Source organism: Somniosus microcephalus, chromosome 14, assembly GCF_052327205.1.
Source record: "Somniosus microcephalus isolate GS21.2 chromosome 14, FLI_Smic_1.0, whole genome shotgun sequence".
Lineage (NCBI taxonomy): Eukaryota > Metazoa > Chordata > Chondrichthyes > Squaliformes > Somniosidae > Somniosus > Somniosus microcephalus.
The window spans coordinates 79,791,077-79,809,602 of NC_141000.1; the positions used below are offsets into that span (position 1 = coordinate 79,791,077).

Sequence of the window (18,526 nt, forward strand, 5' to 3'; positions counted from 1 at the left end):
ATTTAGGGGGCCAATCTCCCGTGCCGAACAGGTTAGGAAACACGTCCAATGCCATGTTGGTTCGGTGGATCAAGTTAACAATGGGTGAGATGAACCATTGCCCACAAACAGCAATGAGACAATGATCTGATCATCTGTTTCAGTGTTGTTGATCGAGGGGTAAATATTGGCCAGTCACCGGAACAACTTCCCTGCTCTTCTTCAAATAGTGCCATGGAATCTTTTACATCCACCAGAGAGAGCTGACAGGACCTCGATTTACCATCTCATGTGAGGGGCAACTCCGACAGCACAGCACTCCCTCAGTGCTACACCAAGTGGCAGCCTGAGTCGGACTTGAATCCATGACCTTCTGACTGAGATGAGAGTGCTGGCAACTGAGCCAAGGCTGACCCCTAATGAAATGTTGACTAGTCTGTTCGCTGCACAGCTGTTAACTGACCTGCTGTGTATTTCCAGCATATTCTGTTTTTGTTCCCGCTTTCCAATATTTGCGGTGTTTTGCTTCTATACAAACTTGATAGGTTTAAACTGACCTTTGTGAACACACATGGGACTACTTGGACGGGGTGGGCGCCTTGACACTGGCCCTCCAAACCTGCACTGGCAGCACCGGCCAGCCGCTACAGTTTCAAGTTTGGAGGAACCTCGTCTCAGAGCAAATGCTTGAGTATTGTTAATCCCGCCTTACTATTTTAGATTGGTGTATTGACCTGGGCGTGCAAGCTGCTGGTTGGTCTGTCTGGCGGTCAATCACAAGGGAAGTTGAATGTGATTGAAAGTGACGAGCTTGGGCGAAAAGTTTGGGAGTTTTTTTGTTGGAAACTTTCTTGGATTTGGAGACCTCAGTCCTAATAGTGTTCGGTGTTACATAACTATAGCACAGTCTGACTTTATACCATGAGAATTTAAACAATATTCAGTGGGGAAAACCTAAAGAAAAAAAATTACGGAAAGATGTCGGGAATCTGTGGTTCTGGTTGAGTGAACAACGGGTCATATGTTAGGAGTGGAGACCAGTGAAAGTTTGATTTATATTTAGTAATAGGAGAAATCGGGTAGTGCCGTTTGATTCTATACGGTGACCTACATTGTAATGTCGAGCAGTGCCTGTGAAATTAAAGATTAATTACAAAGTGATAGGAAACTTAACACTTTGATCATTTGGCAATAACTAACTGCACCAGAATTAAAAATAAAAGTGAATTAATAATAACTCTTCAATACTTAATAGTCTTCATTAGAAATTTGGTTTGGATGTTATAGTAGAAAATGGGTCTGGAGTTTTAAAGTATAAAAGAAACATTTTAGTGCCGGTAGAGCAATAGGCAGCATTGGAGTGAGCCAAGTGAAGAACTGAGGTATTTAAGGATTCAGATTTAAGATCTTATTGAACTATTGATATCAACCAGTTAGGATGCTTGAGGAATTGTTTTGGATTTTGAGATGTTTTTAATGTACTTGAGATTTAGGAAATGTAATTAAATTTATTTATTTTTGCATATTTTTCTGTAAATTTCCAAAAATGTCAGAGAGTCAGGAAAAGTTGGAAAATAACTCTAAGACTTCTGCACCGTCCTCGACAAGTTCCGAATCTCCAAGGAGCTGCAGGACAAAGTGTTCGGTTTGTAAAAACTTTTACACCGATCCGAAGATCTTGCCTTGTCTGCATACGTTCTGCCTCGGCTGTGCGAGAGGCTTGGAGCAGTTCTCTGTTCCTCGGACTCAGAGGGAGGTTGAGTCAGGATCTGGAGGATCATTAGATTGCTCGGAGCCTGGGGCCTGTATCCTGTGTCCAGTCTGTGATTGTGAGGTGCCTGTGCCCCCTGCTGGAGTGCGAGGGCTGACCAGTAACCATCTGATTCTGAATGAGGTTTTACTGGAGAGTCTGAAGAGACCCGACTACAGGTTAGTCTGTGATCTTTGTAACGATGGAGATGCTGAAAGAAGGTGTCACATCTGCTCAGCAAATCTCTGTGACTTCTGCTCCAAAGCACACAGGTAAGACTCTGTTTGGACTGGTCATTGGGATTGTATTGGCTCCCCTTGTATGCATCTTCAAAGCTTTGCTTATTGTGTGCAATGATTCTAGTGAACTATACCATTGTAGGAAAGATATCTCATTTATTACAATAGCTGTCACTTTATTATAAAATTATCTGTCCTGATGCAATGTAATTAAACAAAGGTAAGATTATTAAGTAAGCTACACTTTTCAAACTGATATGAGGCATGGCCACTTTACAATTAAATTAATCTTGTTAAAACTGAAAATAACCATGGTCGGTGGTCATACGTGTTTAAGCTGTAAAACTAATCCTTCCGGCAGGAGGCAGAGGATGACCGCTTCTCACAACACAGTGGCTCTGAAGGACCTACAAGGTGGAAATGAGAGAATTGTTAAGCCCATCATGTGCCCTGTTCATCCTGCAGAGGAACTGAGGCTGTTTTGTGAGACATGTGATCGTCTGGTCTGCAGGGATTGTTGTATGGTGGATCATCGTGACCATAACTGTGACTTTATTGCTAGTGTCATTAACAAACATGGCAGTTTCATCAGGGAGCTTCTGAAGCAAACACAGCCACACGTTGGTGCATTGCAGGATACTTTGCAAAAGATTGACAACACTAGGCAGCTAGTACAAGAGCGGCTGAGAGCGATAACTGAAGAAATTAATAGTTTTACAGAGGATTATATCCGGGCTTTAGAGAAACATCGGAACAGACTTTTGAAAGAGCTGGAAGAGCTGAGAGTCCAGAAGGAGAATTCCCTGTATCTGCAGCAGATCCAGTTGGAACAGATCCTGGCAGATATGAAGACTGGGGTGGATTTCACAGAGCACTTGCTGACTAGTGGCTCTCATGTGGAAATCCTACTGACCAAAAGTGTGGTAGTCAACCGGTTGAAACAGCTGAATAAGATTAGTTACAGCACTCACCCTGGAGAGGATGATGGGATACGGTTCCAGCCGCAGGAGAAAGCAGGACAGTGCGATGGGTTTGAGGTGTTCGGAATCATTGTCACAAAGGCAGTTGATCCCACCAAGTGTGTTCTTCAGGGTGAAGGTAAGTGAGAAAGACAAACTTAACTTTTCAAGTGTTGAATTTCTTTAAAGTTTTTGAATTACTGATGCATCTCCCGTGGATTTGGTTGTGCTGTGAGGGTTGGAGGCCTCGGTGCAAGTGGCAGAGTGGAAACGGATTGTCAAGTATGAGGTGAGGGCTGTCAATTAGGAGGTTTAGAAAATGAGCAGTGGGGGAGCCTATGATCGAGAACAGCAGGCCATGCTGGTGGTCACAGGGTGGTAACATGCTGAAGGTGTTAAGGTAAGTTATGACCACCTCTGTTTTCCATGTCCACCTCTGTGTTCCATGTTTGGTTAGCTGTGCACTAACTATCCTGATGGGAGGAAAAAAGATGATCATGTTTTTCACAGTAGAAACAGCGAATCACTGGATTCAATCAGAAAATCTGGACAGGAGCCAGCATTTCACCAATCAGAAAGCACATGCCTGAGGCTGCAGGCACAAAAAATGTCTTTTGATAGATAAATATGTAGGATCTGAGGGCCTGGGTTGAAATCTTGTATGATGGCCACTGTCATTTCACTTTACTGTTTATGGAGGATAGTGCATACTTTTATAGTTGACTTTATGTAAAGTCATGAGACAATAGGAGGCATACTGAGAGAAAAAGACACCCAGTGTATGCATAGTCTGGGTTGGAAAGGGAAACATGGAAAAACTGGTAAAGTGGAGCAGGCTCCATTAGCACAAGTAAACAAAAAAAGTAAAATACTGTAAATAAAAACAGAAAATTCTAGAAACACTCAGCAGGCCAGGAAATATAGGAATCATAGAAATTTACAGCACAGAAGGAGGCCATTCGTCCCATCGTGTCCGCGCCGGTCGACAAAGAGCTATCCACCCTAATCCCACCTGCCAACTCTTGGTCCGTAGCCTTGTAGGCCACGGCACCTCAAGTGCACATCCAAGCTCTTTTTGAATGTGGTGAGTGTTTCTGCCTCTACCACCCTTTTAGGCAGTGAGTTCCAGACCCCCACCACCCTCTGGGTGAAAACATTTCCCCTCAAATCCCCTCTAAACCTACCATTTACTTTAAATCTGTGCCCCTTGGTTGTTGAACCCTCTGCTAAGGGAAATAGATCCTTCCTATCCACTCTATCTAGGCCCCTCATAATTTTATACACCTCAATTAGGTCTCTCCCCAGCCTCTGTTCCAAAGAATACAACCCCAGCCTATCCAATCTTGCCTCATAGCTAAAATTCTCCAGTCCTGGCAACATTCTCATAAATCTCCTCTGTACCCTCTCTAGCGCAATCACACCCTTCCTGTAATGTGGTGACCAGAACTGTACGCAGTACTCTAGCTGTGGCCTAATTAGTGTTTTATACAGTTCAAGCATAACTTCCCTGCTCTATATTCTATGCGTCGGCTAATAAAGGCAAGTATCGCGTATGCCGCCTTAGCCACCTTATTTACCTGTCCTGCTACCTTCAGGGATCTAGGGACATGCACTCCAAGGTCCCTCTGTCCCTCTGCACTTCAGTGTCCGACCATTTATTGTGTATTCCCATGTGTTTTTGAAAGGTTTGATATATGGTAAATAAAGAAAGACTTTTTTCCTTTAGCTGGGCAGTCAGTAACAAAGGGGTCAACAATTTACTATTGTCATTGAGGAAAGAGGTTGAGATAAATTTATTTATGTAAAGGGTTGATAGAGAATTTGCCACAGACAGTAGTTGAGGCAGAGACCATTGAATAATTTAAGGGAAAGGTGGGTAATATTTGAAACAAAGGAAAATGCAGAGATATGAGAAGATAGCAGTACAGTGGAATTAGGTTTGGCTTGTTCTACTGCAGATGCTGGAAATCTAAAATGCTGGAAACACTCAGGAGGTCAGGTAGCATCTGTGGAGAGAGGAAGGTAGGGTTCGTGTTTCAGGTCGATGACCTATCGTCAGAGCCAGGTTCCGCTGAGCATTTCCAGTTTTTATTCCATTGGTACAGGAGCCTGGTAGAAGAAAAAAAGCAGGTCGACACCAAGGTGTTGATCATTCTTTGTGTGTAAATAAACTTCCCCTGATCTCTGTCTTAAATATTCCCTTTGCCAGTTTGAACCTGTGTCCCCTTGTCCTGCTCACATTTTAAAGTAATATTCTAGGTTTACCTTTTCTGTTCCATTAACTATCTTGTATATCTCTGCAAGCTGACCTCTTGGACACATCCTTTCCTTGATGAAAAGCCAAGGTTTCTCCAGCCATTCTTCATAATTCACACCCTGGCTCTTCACTTTCTGTGAGCTTCATGAGTTTCTCTGCACTGCTTGAATGCTTATTTTGTAACTAAAACTGGACAAAGTACCTGAGGTGCGGTCTGACCAGAGTACTGTATAGCTTCAGCATGCCATCCTCTGACTTACGCTGTACTGACTTAGCAACATAGTTCAGCAGTTTATTTAGCTTGTTGATTGTTCCAGAATGACTGGACATGTTGAGTCGGCTACCCACCCCCGCCCCCCAGATTGTTCAACACCATTCAGAGAGTCGATGAATTACCCATGTCTTTTCTACAATGAACAGTATCTAACATTTACCCAAAGCAAGTTTCATCTAAGACTGCCCATTTTATCTAGCCCATTTTTGTAGAGTGCCTCAGCAGACCTCCAATGTCTCTTTTCCATTGTTCAGCTCCATGTGACTGCCCACATGGTTCCATTCTTTTGTGAACACAGTCTGAGCTTCTCCACCAATAGGTTCTCTTCCTAACCCCTCCGTCATCTCTGGAGTTCTTCAAGAAGCTTTCCTTAGTCCAACAACAACAACTTGTATTTTTATAGTGCCTTTAACATAGTAAAATGTCCCAAGGCGCTTCACAGGAGTGTTATAAGACAAAAAATTGACACCGAGCCACATAAGAAATTAGGGCAGATGACCAAAAGCTTGGTCAAAGAGGTAGGTTTTAAGGAGCACCTTAAAGGAGGAAAGGGAGATAGAGAGGTGGCGAGAGTTCCAGAGCTTAGAGCCTAGGGCTGAAGGCATGGCCATCGATGTTTGAGCGATTATAATCAGGGATGCTCAAGAGGGCAGAATTAGAGGAGTGCAGATGTCTCTGGGGTGGGGGTGGGGGGCTGAAGGAGATTAGAGATTGCGAAGGGGCGAGGACATGGAGCTGATTTGAAAACCAGGATGAGAATTTTGAAATCAAGACGTTGCTTAACGGGGAGCCAATGCAGGTCAGCGAGCACAGGGGTGATGGGTGAACGGGACTTGGTGCGAGTTAGGACATGGGCAGCCGAGTTTTGGATGACCTCAACTTTACGTAGGGTGGAATGTGGGAGGCCAGCCAGGAGTGCATTGGAATAGTCAAGTCTAGCTGTAACAAAGGCATGGATGAGGGTTTCGGCAGTGGATGAGCTGAGGCGGGGCGGAGACAGGCAATGTTACGGAGGTGGAAATAGGCGGTCTTTGTTATGCTGCAGATATGCGGTCAGAAGCTCATTTCGGGGTCAAATATGACACCAAGGTTGTGAACATTCTGGTTCAGCCTCAGACAGATGCTAGGGAGAGGGGTGGAGTTAGTGGTTAGGGAACGGAGTTGTGGTGGGGCCCGAAGACAATGGCTTCGGTCTTCCCAATACAGGAAACTTTGTGTTATCCGGAGGCTAACTGTCCGGAATGCTCGAGCCACCGGCAAAAATCAGGAGCTGTTTTCGTTAGGTTTTTCTTCTTGTTGCTTTTTTCCTCAACAGTCAAGCTCTGCAAGGTCTGCTGAAGCTGTTGCTAAGCTACAGAGATGCTTGGACTGTTTAGAAGCTGTTGCTAAGCAACAGGGTTTGTTGACGGATACGGAGCTCAAAAACTTCCGTATCTTTCAACATTAGAGCTGGAGTGTCCGGCAGTTTTGAGGGAACGGCAACAGCTCGGTCCCGTCGGTGCCGGATAGCACAAAGTTTCCTGTATTTAATTGGAGAAAATTTCTGCTCATCCAGAACTGGATGTCGGACAAGCAGTGTGTCAATTTAGAGACCGTGGAGGGTTCGAGAGAAGTGGTGCTGAGGTAGAGCTGGGTGTCATCAGCATACATGTGGAAACTGATGCTGTGTTTTCAGATGATGTCACCAATGGGCAGCATATAGATGAGAAATAGGAGGGGGCCAAGGATAGATCCTTGGGGGGGACCCCAGAGGTAACAATGTGGGAATGGGAAGAGAAGCCATTGCAGGTGATTTTCTGGCTACGATTAGATAGATAAGATTGGAACCAGGCAAGTGCAGTCCCACCCAGCTGGATGATGGTGAAGAGGCGTTGAAGGAGGATGGAGTGTCAAAGGCAGCAGGCAGGTCAGGAAGAACAAGGAGGGATAGTTTACCTTTGTCACAGTCACAAAGGATGTCATTTGTGACTTTGATAAGAGCCATTTTGGTACTGTGGCGGGATGGAAACTGGATTGGAGGGAGTCAAACATGGAGTTCCAGGAAAGATGGGCATGGATTTGGGAGGCGACAACACATTCAAGGACTTTGGAGATGGGGCGGTAGTTTGCAAGGATGGAGGGGGTCAAGGGTTAGTTTTTTGAGGAGAGGGGTAATAACGGCAGATTTGAAGGAGAGGGAGACAGTACCTGAGGAGAGTGAACTGTTTACAATATCAGCTAACATGGGAGCCAGAAAAAGAAGTTGGTGGTCAGCAGTTTAGTGGGAATAGGGTCGAAGGAGCAGGAAGTGGGTCTCGTGGACAAGATTAATGTGGAGAGGTCAAGAGGGGAAATCGGAGAGAAACTGGAGAAAGATGCTTGGCGAGTTCATGGCTAGGGCCGGGGGGAACCTTAGAGGAAGTTTGGCCAGTGGGCTAGGGGAAGGAATGGAAGTGGCAGAGGCAGCTGATCGGATGGTCTCAATCTTAGAGACAAAGAAGTCCATGAGCTCCTCGCACTTGTTGGAGGTGAGTGTGGAGGAGACAGGGGAGAGAGGTTTAAGAAGACGGTTAACAGTAGAAAATAGTAACCGGGGGTTATCTTTGCATTCCAGAATGATCCTGGAATAGTGAGCAGATTTGGCAGACAAGAGCAGGACCAGATAATGCTTTGTGTTCCAGCCAGATCTGGCGGTGAATGGTTAAACCAGTTGTCCACCATATCCATTCAAGCCTGCATCCCTTGGACTTGAGCGAGCGAAGATGTGGGCCATACCAGGGGGAACGGCCATGGTGAGAGAGAGTAATGGCTTTAATAGGGACTAGGGCATCAAAGGTGGTGGTGAGAGTGTGGTTGAGCAGATTGGTAGCTGCAGAAATGTCATGGTGAATGGAGGGCCAAAGGCTGGATAGTTGGGATTTTGTAAGTGCAGTTGTAAGAAAGTTGAGACACAGAAGGAAGTAGAGTTGTGGGGGGGGGGTGGCAGTAGGGGAGGGGAAGGGGGATGTGGGTGTGGGTGGAGAGCAATCCAAGGAAGTGGTCAGAGATGGCCGTAGCTGCAATTGACACGATGGGAGTAACGAGGCCCCGAGAGATGGCAAGGTCCTCTTTATCTACATGTTGCTATACAGGAAGTCAGCTTTTATATGTACATCAACTGTACTTCTCAATCGCCTCAATTGATCTTTGACTGCCTCTATGTTGTCTGCTTGCTTGTCTGACATCCAGTCCTGAATGAGTCAATAGCTTAATAGTTTAATAACTTCCCCCAGTTTAACGTTGGAAAAACTGGAGTCTTTGTCTTTGGCTGTCATCTTTCGCCCTTGCCAAAAATGTCCATTTGGCATTGATTCCATACCCCTCCCTGGCCACTGTGTTGGGTTAATGCCTCCATACTCCACTACTCTCATACTCTCCTTGATGGCATCGCAACCTCCAGTCAGCATAACTCCAATTTTTCCAAAATTTTGTTTCACATATCCTGTCTGCACTAGGTCCTGCTCACCCATAACACCTATCCTCGGTGACCTACATTGATTTCCCACTACCTTTAAATTTAAAATCCATATCCATGTCTTTAAAATCCTTCCATGGCCTTGAGCCACTATATCACTGTAATCCCCTCTCCTCCATATCCCCTCCCCTCTCCTATCTAAGTATATAATTCTGTAAAGTTCGAATGTCACTTCCCCAAAAATAACTTAATTTGACTGTTCTCAGTATATTGCCCAAGTAAGTGTGTTTAGTTTGTGTGCAGAATTAAAGGTAGGGCTTATTCTGAATTAATTCATGCACAGCTAGTAAGTTATTAGCTCAATGCACATACTGATTTTTTTTTTCTTTTTATATTAAAATCAACAGGAGATTCACATCAAGAATTTGTATGGCTCAGTTTTATTTAGCTGTAAACTTGCTTGCCTGAATTTCACCCATGGTATCAAGTGAGGCAGGAAGCCAGAAATTTGCATGATCCAGTTAGAGATCGTAATGTAAGATAGTGAGGCGAGATGTCTGGTTGTCATAGTTACTTTACAAGATTATTACTGCTTATACGCTGTGTGCATTCCATTCTATGTCTGTAAATTGCTTTTCAACTGTTAGATCTGAGTGGCTTGGGAAACATTTTAATTGCTGAATTGAAATCCTGCATGTTGCATGCTGCCATTTTGTTTTTGCTGTTTACTGCGACTGAGTGGTACTTGCCCACAAGAAAAGTGATGGGTCATTTGTCCTCTGTAATTCTGTTTAGCTCATAGTGGCCAGTCAGTGGCATGGGTAGAATTCTAAGAACTATTTGTGGGATATTGGTACATTGGGGAGAGGGTAATTGGGGAAGGCAGTAAAGTAAATAATGCTGTTTGGTAATGTGAGCTGGCTGTGGGAAGGTGGGAATAGAGTTGCATTCTTTTGGTTCAAATCCCTGTCTTCTGAGGCCAAGTAGCCAACTGTAGTTAAGAGAGCTGATTGTAACCTGTTAATGCTCCAGTCTGCCACTGGACGACAAGCTGATTTGCTTCTGATTTTTATTGACCTGTGTACAGACACTACTCTACACAGCACCTCCCAGCGAGAGTGTAGCTGAGTTCAGGAGTGGGAATCAAACCTGCTTCTCACTGTGCATGGAGACACACTGGTGCCTTTGTGATTTCTATGTGCTTTATATATTGAGGGGGGAGTGGGGGCAGTGGGCATAAGTGGTTTTAAGTGTTGTATTTATTGTGTCAGGTATTCCTGTAAAGAGACAAGTCTAGTGTATTCCGCATAATGCAGTTCCAATTTGCTCATCTTCAGGCCTCCATGTGGCTCGACAAGATGAACCAAGTGTATTCGTACTGGTCTGTAATGACCAAATGGGGCAGCAGATGGGGAGAGGAGGCGAATCCATTCGGGTTAGCATCGTCAACAAGAACAACAAAGAATGGTGGGTAATTTGTGCAAGAGGTAACTGGACCATAAATTAATGTCTGACAAAATGTAGCTGTCTTGCTTTGTAAAGTAGGTTACGACTAGGTTATCGAGCAGCTAATTTCCATAGCCTCCACCCCTTGCACCTGATCTAAGTTAATCTGAATCTCTTATTCGAGATCTGATTTTCTTCAAAACTATACACTCTACAAGTTATTTAATTAATGCCCAGAAAGAGCATTTCATGTACAGATTCTTTAAAATTCACCTTTCAAATGATTCATCTATGGGGAGGGGGAATTTCTGCTGCTTTGAATCTACGTGCATTCTATCTGATTTTCTAATAGAATTATAGACACTCCAGCATAGAAGGCTCCCATTTGACCCATCATTATATCAGTAAAATATTTGTGATTTGTATGTGTTTGATTAGTTAAATCCGAAACTAGGGTCTTAATCTAAACAAAGCAAACTACGTAGGTATGAGGGGCGAGTTGGCTAAGGTAGAATGGGAAACTACATTAAAAGGTATGATGGTAGACAAGCAATGGCTAGCATTTAAAGAATTAATACATAATTTACAACAAATATGCATTCGTTTAAGGCGCAAAAACCCCACAGGAAAAGTGGTTCAACCGTGGCTAGCAAGAGAAGTTAAAGATAGTATTAGATCAAAGGAAGAGATTTATAATGTTGCCAAAAAGCGTAGTGGGCCTGAGGATTGGGAGGATTTTAGAATTCAGCAAAGGAGGACCAAGAAATTGATAAAGGGAACATAGAATATGAGAGTAAACTAGCGAGAGACATAAAAACAGACTGTAAAAGCTTCCATAGGTGTGTAAAAAGGAAAAGATTAGCAAAAGTAAATGTTGGTCCCTTACAGGCTGAGACAGGAGAAATTATAATGGGGAATAAGGAAATGGCAGAGAAATTAAACAAATACTTTGTATCTGTCTTCACGGAAGATGATGCAAAAAATTTCCTGGAAATAGTGACGAACCGAGGCTCTAGCGAGAATGAGGAACTGAAAAAACAGTTTAGTAAAAAAATAGTACTGGAGAAATTAATGGCACTGAAAGACGATAAATCCCCTGGACCTGATGGCCTAGGGTTGTGAAAGAGGTGGCTATAGAGATAGTGGACGCATTGGTTGTCATTTTCCAAGATTCCATAGATTCTAGAACGGTTCCCACAGATTGGAAGGTAGCAAATATCACCCCACTGTTTAAGAAGGGGTGGGGGGGGAGAAAACGGGGAACTACAGACCAGTTAGCCTCACATCAGTAGTAGGGAAAATGCTAGAATCTATTATTAAGGATGTGGTAACAGGGCACTTAGAAAATAATAATAGGATTGGGCAGAGTCAACACGGATTTATGAAAGGGAAATTGTGTTTGATGAATCTGTTGGAGTTTTGAGGTTGTAACTAGCAGAATAGATAAGGGGGAACCAGTGGATGTGGTGTATTTGGATTTTCAGAAGGCATTCGATAAGGTGCCACACAAGAGGTTATTAAACAAAATTAGGGCTCATGGGATTGGAGTTAATATACGAGCATAGATTGAGGATTGGTTAACGGACAGAAAACAGAGTAGGAATAAACTGGTCGGCAAGCTGTAACTAGTGGGGTACTGCAGGGATCAGTGTTTGGGCCTCAGCTATTCACAATCTACATTAATGATTTAGATGAGGGGACCAAATGTAATATATCTGAATTTGCTGATGATGCAAAGCAGGGTGGGAATGTAAGTTGCAAGGAGGCTTCAAGGGGATGTAGACAAGCTAAGTGAGTGGGCAAGGACATGGCAAATGGAATATAATGTAGAGAAATGTGAAGTTATCCACTTTGGTAGGAAAAATAGAAAAGCTGAGTTTTTTAAATGGCGAGAGATTGGGAAATGTTGGTGTTCAGAGGGACCTGGGTGTCCTTGTACACGAATCCCTGAAAGTTAACATGCAAGTACAGCAAGCAATTAGGAAAGCAAATGGTATGTTGGCCTTTATTACAAGGGTATTGGAGTAAGAGTAAAGATGTCTTACTGCAATTATATAGGGCCCTGGTGAGAGCACACCTGGAGTATTGTGTACAGTTTTGGTCTCCTTACCTAAGGAAGGATATACTTGCCATAGAGGGACTCCAACAAAGGTTCACCAGAATGGCTCCTGGGATTGGGGGATTATCCTATGAGGAGAGATTGAGTAGACTAGGCCTATATTCTCTAGAGTTCAGAAGAATGCGAGGTGATCTCATTGAAACACACAAAATTCTTTCAGGGCTTGACGGGGTAGATGCAGGGAGAATGTTTCCCCTTGCTGGGGAGTCTAGAACCAGGGGTCACAGTCTCAAAATAAGGGGTCAGCCATTTAGGACTGAGATGAGGAGAAACTTCTTCACTCGGAGGGTGGTGAATCTTTGGAATTCTCTACCCCAGAAGGCTCTGGAGGCTCAGTCGTTGAATATATTCAAGACAGGGATCAATAGATTTTTGAATATTAAGGGAATCAAGGGATATGGGGATTGTGCAGGAAAGTGAAGATGAGGTAGAAGATCAGCCATAGTCTTATTGAATGGCAGAGCAGGCTCGAGGGGCCAAATGGCTGACTTCTGCTCCTATTTCTTATGTTCTTATGATTGCTGTCTGTTGCTGGTATGTGTTGGGATCAACAGTTAATCAATCTCCTTCCTTCAATGTCTTTTACGTCAGCTGTGGCTCATTTTGCAGAAGAGAAGGCAAGTTATCCCCGGTGTCCTGGCCAATATTTATCCCTTAATTAACATCACTAAAAAAAACAGATTATCTGGTCATTATCACATTTCTGTTTGTGGGAGCTTGCTGTGCACAAATTATCTGCCGCATTTTCTACATTACAACAGTGACTACACTTCAAAAGTACTTAATTGGCTGTAAGACACTTTGGGACATCCTGAGGTCGTGAAAGGCGCTATCAAGTCTGTTTTTTTTTAATGGTTCACAATGACGTGCTTCGCGTAAGCACGAGACACTTTGGTGTATACAGAGCAGACTTTATTCATATACAGCACAGGTGATCAGCCTAACTCTGTACCGAGAGTAGCTTTTCGGTTTAATAGAATCATAGAAGCTTATAGCACAGAAGGAAGCTTATAGCACAGAAGGAGGCCATTCAGCCCATCGTGTCTGCGCTGGCCGAAAAAGAGTTACCCAGCCTAATCCCACGTTCCAGCTCTTGGTCCGTAGATTTGTAGGTTACGGTACTTTAAGTGCATATCCAAGTACAGTACTTTTTAAATGCGATGAGGGTTTCTGCCTCTACCACCCTTTCAGGCAGTGAGTTCCAGACCCCCACCACCCTCTGGGTGAAAAAACTGTCCTCAACTCTCCTCTAATCCTTCTACCAATTACTTTAAATCTATGCCTCCTGGTTATTGACCTTTCTGCTAAGGAAATAGGTCCTTCCCATCCACTCTATCTAGGCCCCTCATAATTTTATACACTTCAATTTAATCTTCCCTCAGCCTCCTCTGTTTCAATGAAAACAACCCCAGCCTATCCAATCTTTCCTCATAGCTAAAATTCTCCAGTCCTGGCAACATGCTTGTAAATCTCCTCTGTACTCTCTAGTGCTATCGCATCTTTTCTGTAATGTGGTGACCAGATCTGTACACAGTACTTTAATTGTGGCTTAACTAGTGTTTTATACAGTTTAGCATAACCTCCCTGCTCTTATATTCTCTGCCTCGGCTAATGAAGGAAAGCATCCCGTATGCCGCCTTAACCAGCTTATCTACCTGTCCTGTAACCTTCAGGGATCTGTGGACATGCACTACAAGGTCCCTCTGTTCCTCTACACTTCTCAGTATCCTACCATTTATTGTGTATTCCCTTGCTTTGTTAGCCTTCCCCAAATGCATTACCTCACACTTCTATGGATTGAATTCCATTTGCCTCTTTTCTGCCCACCTGACCAGTCCATCGATACCTTCCTGCACTCTACAGCTTTCTTCCTCACTCAGCCACACAGCAATTTTTTGTATCATCTGCAAACTTCTTAATCATGCCCCCTACATTGAAGCCTAAATCATTGATCTATACCATGAAAAGCAAGGGACCTACTACTGAGCCCTGTGGAATCCCACTGGAAATTGCCTTCCAGTCACAAAAACACCCGTCGACCATTACCCTTTGCTTCCTGCCACTGAGCCAATTTTGGATCCAACTTGCCACTTTCCCTTGGATCCCATGGGCTTTTACTTTTCTGATCAGTCTGCCATGTGGGACATTGTCAAAAGCCTTGCTAATGTAATACCCACTGGAAATGTTATGTACGCTAAGTATGGTTATCAATCTTTAACTTAAACACTGTATTATCATTGTTATAAATCCCTGGGTTAAAGTTGCCCATGTGAAGGTACAGCAAGAACTTTTAAGGACACAATGTGACTAAGAGCAGACTTTCCATAATTCTGCACCAGTATCAACTGTTGCAGACAGTGAGGCTGCACAGTCTCCAGGCAGAAACCCCAGGAGGAAGGGGTGGAGTCGGGGTTTTCGAGCGGGAAACGGGAGCGACTGGAAGAGAAGAGGGCAGGAGCTCTGAAAAGAGGGCTCAGGAGGCAAATGGCTGCCGCATCCCGTCCCAGGCTCCCAAACTCGGCCGCCGCCCTTCGTATTAGTAGCTCTGCATCCAGAACTCAAAGTGGGATTCAGTGATCGTGAAGAGAATTCAACGAAGGGGTTCGGAGTCTTAAGTCTTGCAGACATTATACATACCATGAGCTCCAACTTAAGCGCGCCAACGAAAGAGTGCACTCGAATTTGGACACGGACAGATTCTCCTTTGAATCCATATAAATAGAGAATGTATGTTTATTATGTCTAGATTCATTCTAATGTATGCAAATGTCTAATTTAGGTCATTGACCCGTAATCTTCTTACACTGTCTGATGTTAAAACTATAAAGTAAGATAATTAGAATTAAGCCATTGTAGTAGTGATCTCCTTACTGGACTATAGAATACTGTCTACAACAGAGACCACATCTCACATATATCTAGAGAACCGTGAAGGGGTTACATTTTGGGGGCTCGTCTGGCATTGTGGTCTATTTATGTCAGTAAACTAACAGTATTGAATGCTCATTGCTAAGAGAGTGGTTTGTGGTTTCTACTGGGCTGTTTGACTGAGCATAAAAGATGGATGTTATTGAGGTTGAAGCTTGGTGCAAACGGAAGCAGATAGCTACTACCCATGCCATTGTGCTGAATGGTGTTGCTAATGATGACCCTGATGATGTCTTGCTAAGGGCTCTGAATTGTGTCAAAGCCTTTGGAAAGGTTAGGATAGTTGAGCGCTGCTTGGATACAGCTACCAAGAAGCAGTTTGTGTTGATCCAGACATCAGAGAACCTGAGAGGTCATGGTTTACCTGAGGCAGTTGGGCTTTCTGAAGAGGCTGGTCCCTGGCCAGTTCAGTTTGTCCCTATTACTACTAAGGAAGAAGAAGGGTTTCAGACCAAGTTGTTGTCATTCTTGAGACAAGAAGGAAAGACTGTTGCTGATGTCAAAGGTCTGATAGGTCCTTTGGCCCTGGATATGAACACTCAGTTGGTCAGTGCCATTAGTTCTCTGGTGGATAAATGCACCAATCTGCCCTTTGAGGCTCAGGGATACCGTAAGCTCCGTATGTTCTCAGGAGTGAGACCAACTCCCAGTGGGGAAGAGGAGTACGACGCCTGGGCTGAGCAGACCCTGCTTCTGCTAGAGGAATGGCAGTGCAGTGACAATGTGAAGAGGCAGAGAATAGTAGAAAGCCTTAAGGGTCCTGCTGCTGACATTGTAAGATTCTTAAAGGCGCAGAACACCTCTGCTACTTCCTTTGACTACATGCAGGCTCTAGAAACTGCCTTTGGAACTACTGAAACCATTTCAGATTTGATGGTCAGATTCAGAAGCACATTCCAGTGTGAGGGAGAGAAGCTGTCCAGTTATCTGCTGAGAATAGACAAACTGCTGCATTGTATGTTACGGAAAAGAGGGATTGAGTTGCCTGAAATGAATCGGTTCCGCATTGAACAGGTTGTGCGAGGTGCATTGCTCGAAGACATGACTGCTCTTCGCATACGCATGACCCATAAGTTGCGAGATCCACCTACCTTCACTGAGCTGCTAAGGGAAGTCAGAGAGGAGGAGGATATGCTTCAGGCCCGGAATGTAGCAAAGAGTGCTGTGATGTCCAAGCTTGTGACTCCTGTTACAGTTCCTACTCCTAAGGGTGATGTCAACCCTGAGATGGAACAGCTGAAGAAGGAAATAAATGTCATGAGAGCCGAGATGGCATATTTTCGGTCTAAGCCCAACACAGAAAGGGATGAGGCACGGGTGCAAAAGGTTGAACACCCTGCGAAGTCTAACAGCAAAATGAATGATTCCTCTAAAGGATATCCCCATGAAGGAGATAGACCTGGAGTCTTTTGTTATAACTGTGGAAAGAATGGACATTTCAAGCGAGAATGTAGAGGTGAGGAAAATCCAAAAAAAGTAAATGACCATCTCATAAAACTTACCAAGAAGTCGGGAAACTACAAAGGGGCACAGTAACGGAACGGCCTGCTGTCCCTGTAGTTCCGCTAAGTGCAATAATAGACGAGGGGATATGAAAGACATCATACCTGAAGGTTTAGTAGGGCCGAGTTCTGCTCTATCAATACAGATTGAAGGCATTTATACTAAAGCTATCCTCGGCACGGGTTCACAGGTTACCATACTGTACAGATCCTTCTATGACCGATACCTGACGCATTTGCCGTTAACCCCAATCAGTCTTCTGCAGATCTGGGGCCTTAGTCCTGCTGATTACCCATATGATGGCTATTTGTCGCTGAGGTTGGAGTTCTTGGAAGCTGATGTAGGGACCACTGAGACCATTGATGCACTTGTGTTGGTTTGCCCTGACCCCATGGTGAAAGGTGAGGTTTCCATACTGGTTGGCAGTAATACACCCATAGTGAGCCGACTCCTGACAAGCTGCAAAGAGCAGGGAGGTGAAAACTTCTTGAGCACCAGACAAATTCACCCTGTTTTCAAAAAGGCTTTTGAGAAACTGCCTGAACTTTCTTCCGACGTAGATGATAGCAAAAGAGGAACTGTGTGGTACGTTTGAGCCAAACCTATCACCCTGCGTCCTGGGGGAGTGGCTAGAATCCCTGGGATACCAAAATTCCCTGGAACGCCAGGTACTGAAGCCATTCTGATAGTCACCTGATGATCCTGCAGAAGAGTCACGGTTTCCAAATGAGCTTCTGGTGAGACCAGAGTTGCAGACCCCGACAGCTGTGATGTCAAGGAGAGTTACAGTGACCGTGAGGAATATGTCAGGCAAAGGAATCACATTGAGGAAAGGAATGCCGATTGCGCATCTGTTTCCTGTAAATGTACTGTCGTCACATGTGAAGGAAGAGTCCAAAGTTAACTCAACCGGAGATCTGACACCCTCCTCCTTCAACTTTGGAGATTCATTCGTTCCTAAAGAATGGAAGGACCGATTAGTCAGGAAGATGATGGAGCGGAGAGGAGTTTTCTCTACTCATGAGTTTGATGTTGGTTGTAGTAAGAGTACTCGCCATTCTATCAGAATTACCGAGGACAAACCCTTTCGGGAGAGGTCTCGACGGCTGGCACCAGCTGACATCGAAGCAGTGAGACAGCACCTGTCGCAGTTAAAAGAAGCTGAGATCATTACCGAGTCCAGGAGTCCTTATGCATCTCCTATAGTGCTGGTGAGGGAAAAGAACGGAAAGATTTGGATGTGTGTGGACTTTAGGACGCTTAACAGACGTACTATTCCCGACCAATACACCGTTCCAAGAATTGAGGATGCACTGGCTTGTCTTAATGGAAGCAAGTGGTTCAGTGTGTTGGATCTCAGAAGTGGATACTACCAAATACCGATGAGTGAATCGGACAAAGAAAAGACAGCCTTTATATGTCCAGTTGGGTTCTACCAATTTGAAAGGATGCCACAGGGAGTTTCAGGCGCTCCAGCAACTTTTCAAAGACTAATGGAACAAACAGTTGGGGACATGAACTTGCTCGAAGTATTGGTGTACTTGGATGATATCATTGTGTTTGGGGCAACCCTTGAAGAACACGAAGCTCGGTTGCTGAAAGTGCTTGGTCGCCTGGAGGATGAAGGTCTCAAGCTATC

At 44.2% G+C, this 18,526-nt stretch overlaps 1 protein-coding gene across 1 annotated transcript in view; it reads left to right on the forward strand.

Moving 5' to 3' along the window:
* The first annotated feature begins 727 nt into the window (after window positions 1–727).
* The window catches only part of trim45 (tripartite motif containing 45), a 44,122-nt gene continuing 26,323 nt past the window's right edge, over window positions 728–18,526 (forward strand). Inside the window, exons 1-3 of the mRNA XM_086006767.1 lie at window positions 728–2,001; window positions 2,330–3,066; window positions 10,229–10,358. Of these exons, the coding sequence (XP_085862893.1) occupies window positions 1,526–2,001; window positions 2,330–3,066; window positions 10,229–10,358 (1,343 nt within the window). The 5' untranslated portion in view covers window positions 728–1,525. The remainder of the gene's footprint in view (window positions 2,002–2,329; window positions 3,067–10,228; window positions 10,359–18,526) is intronic.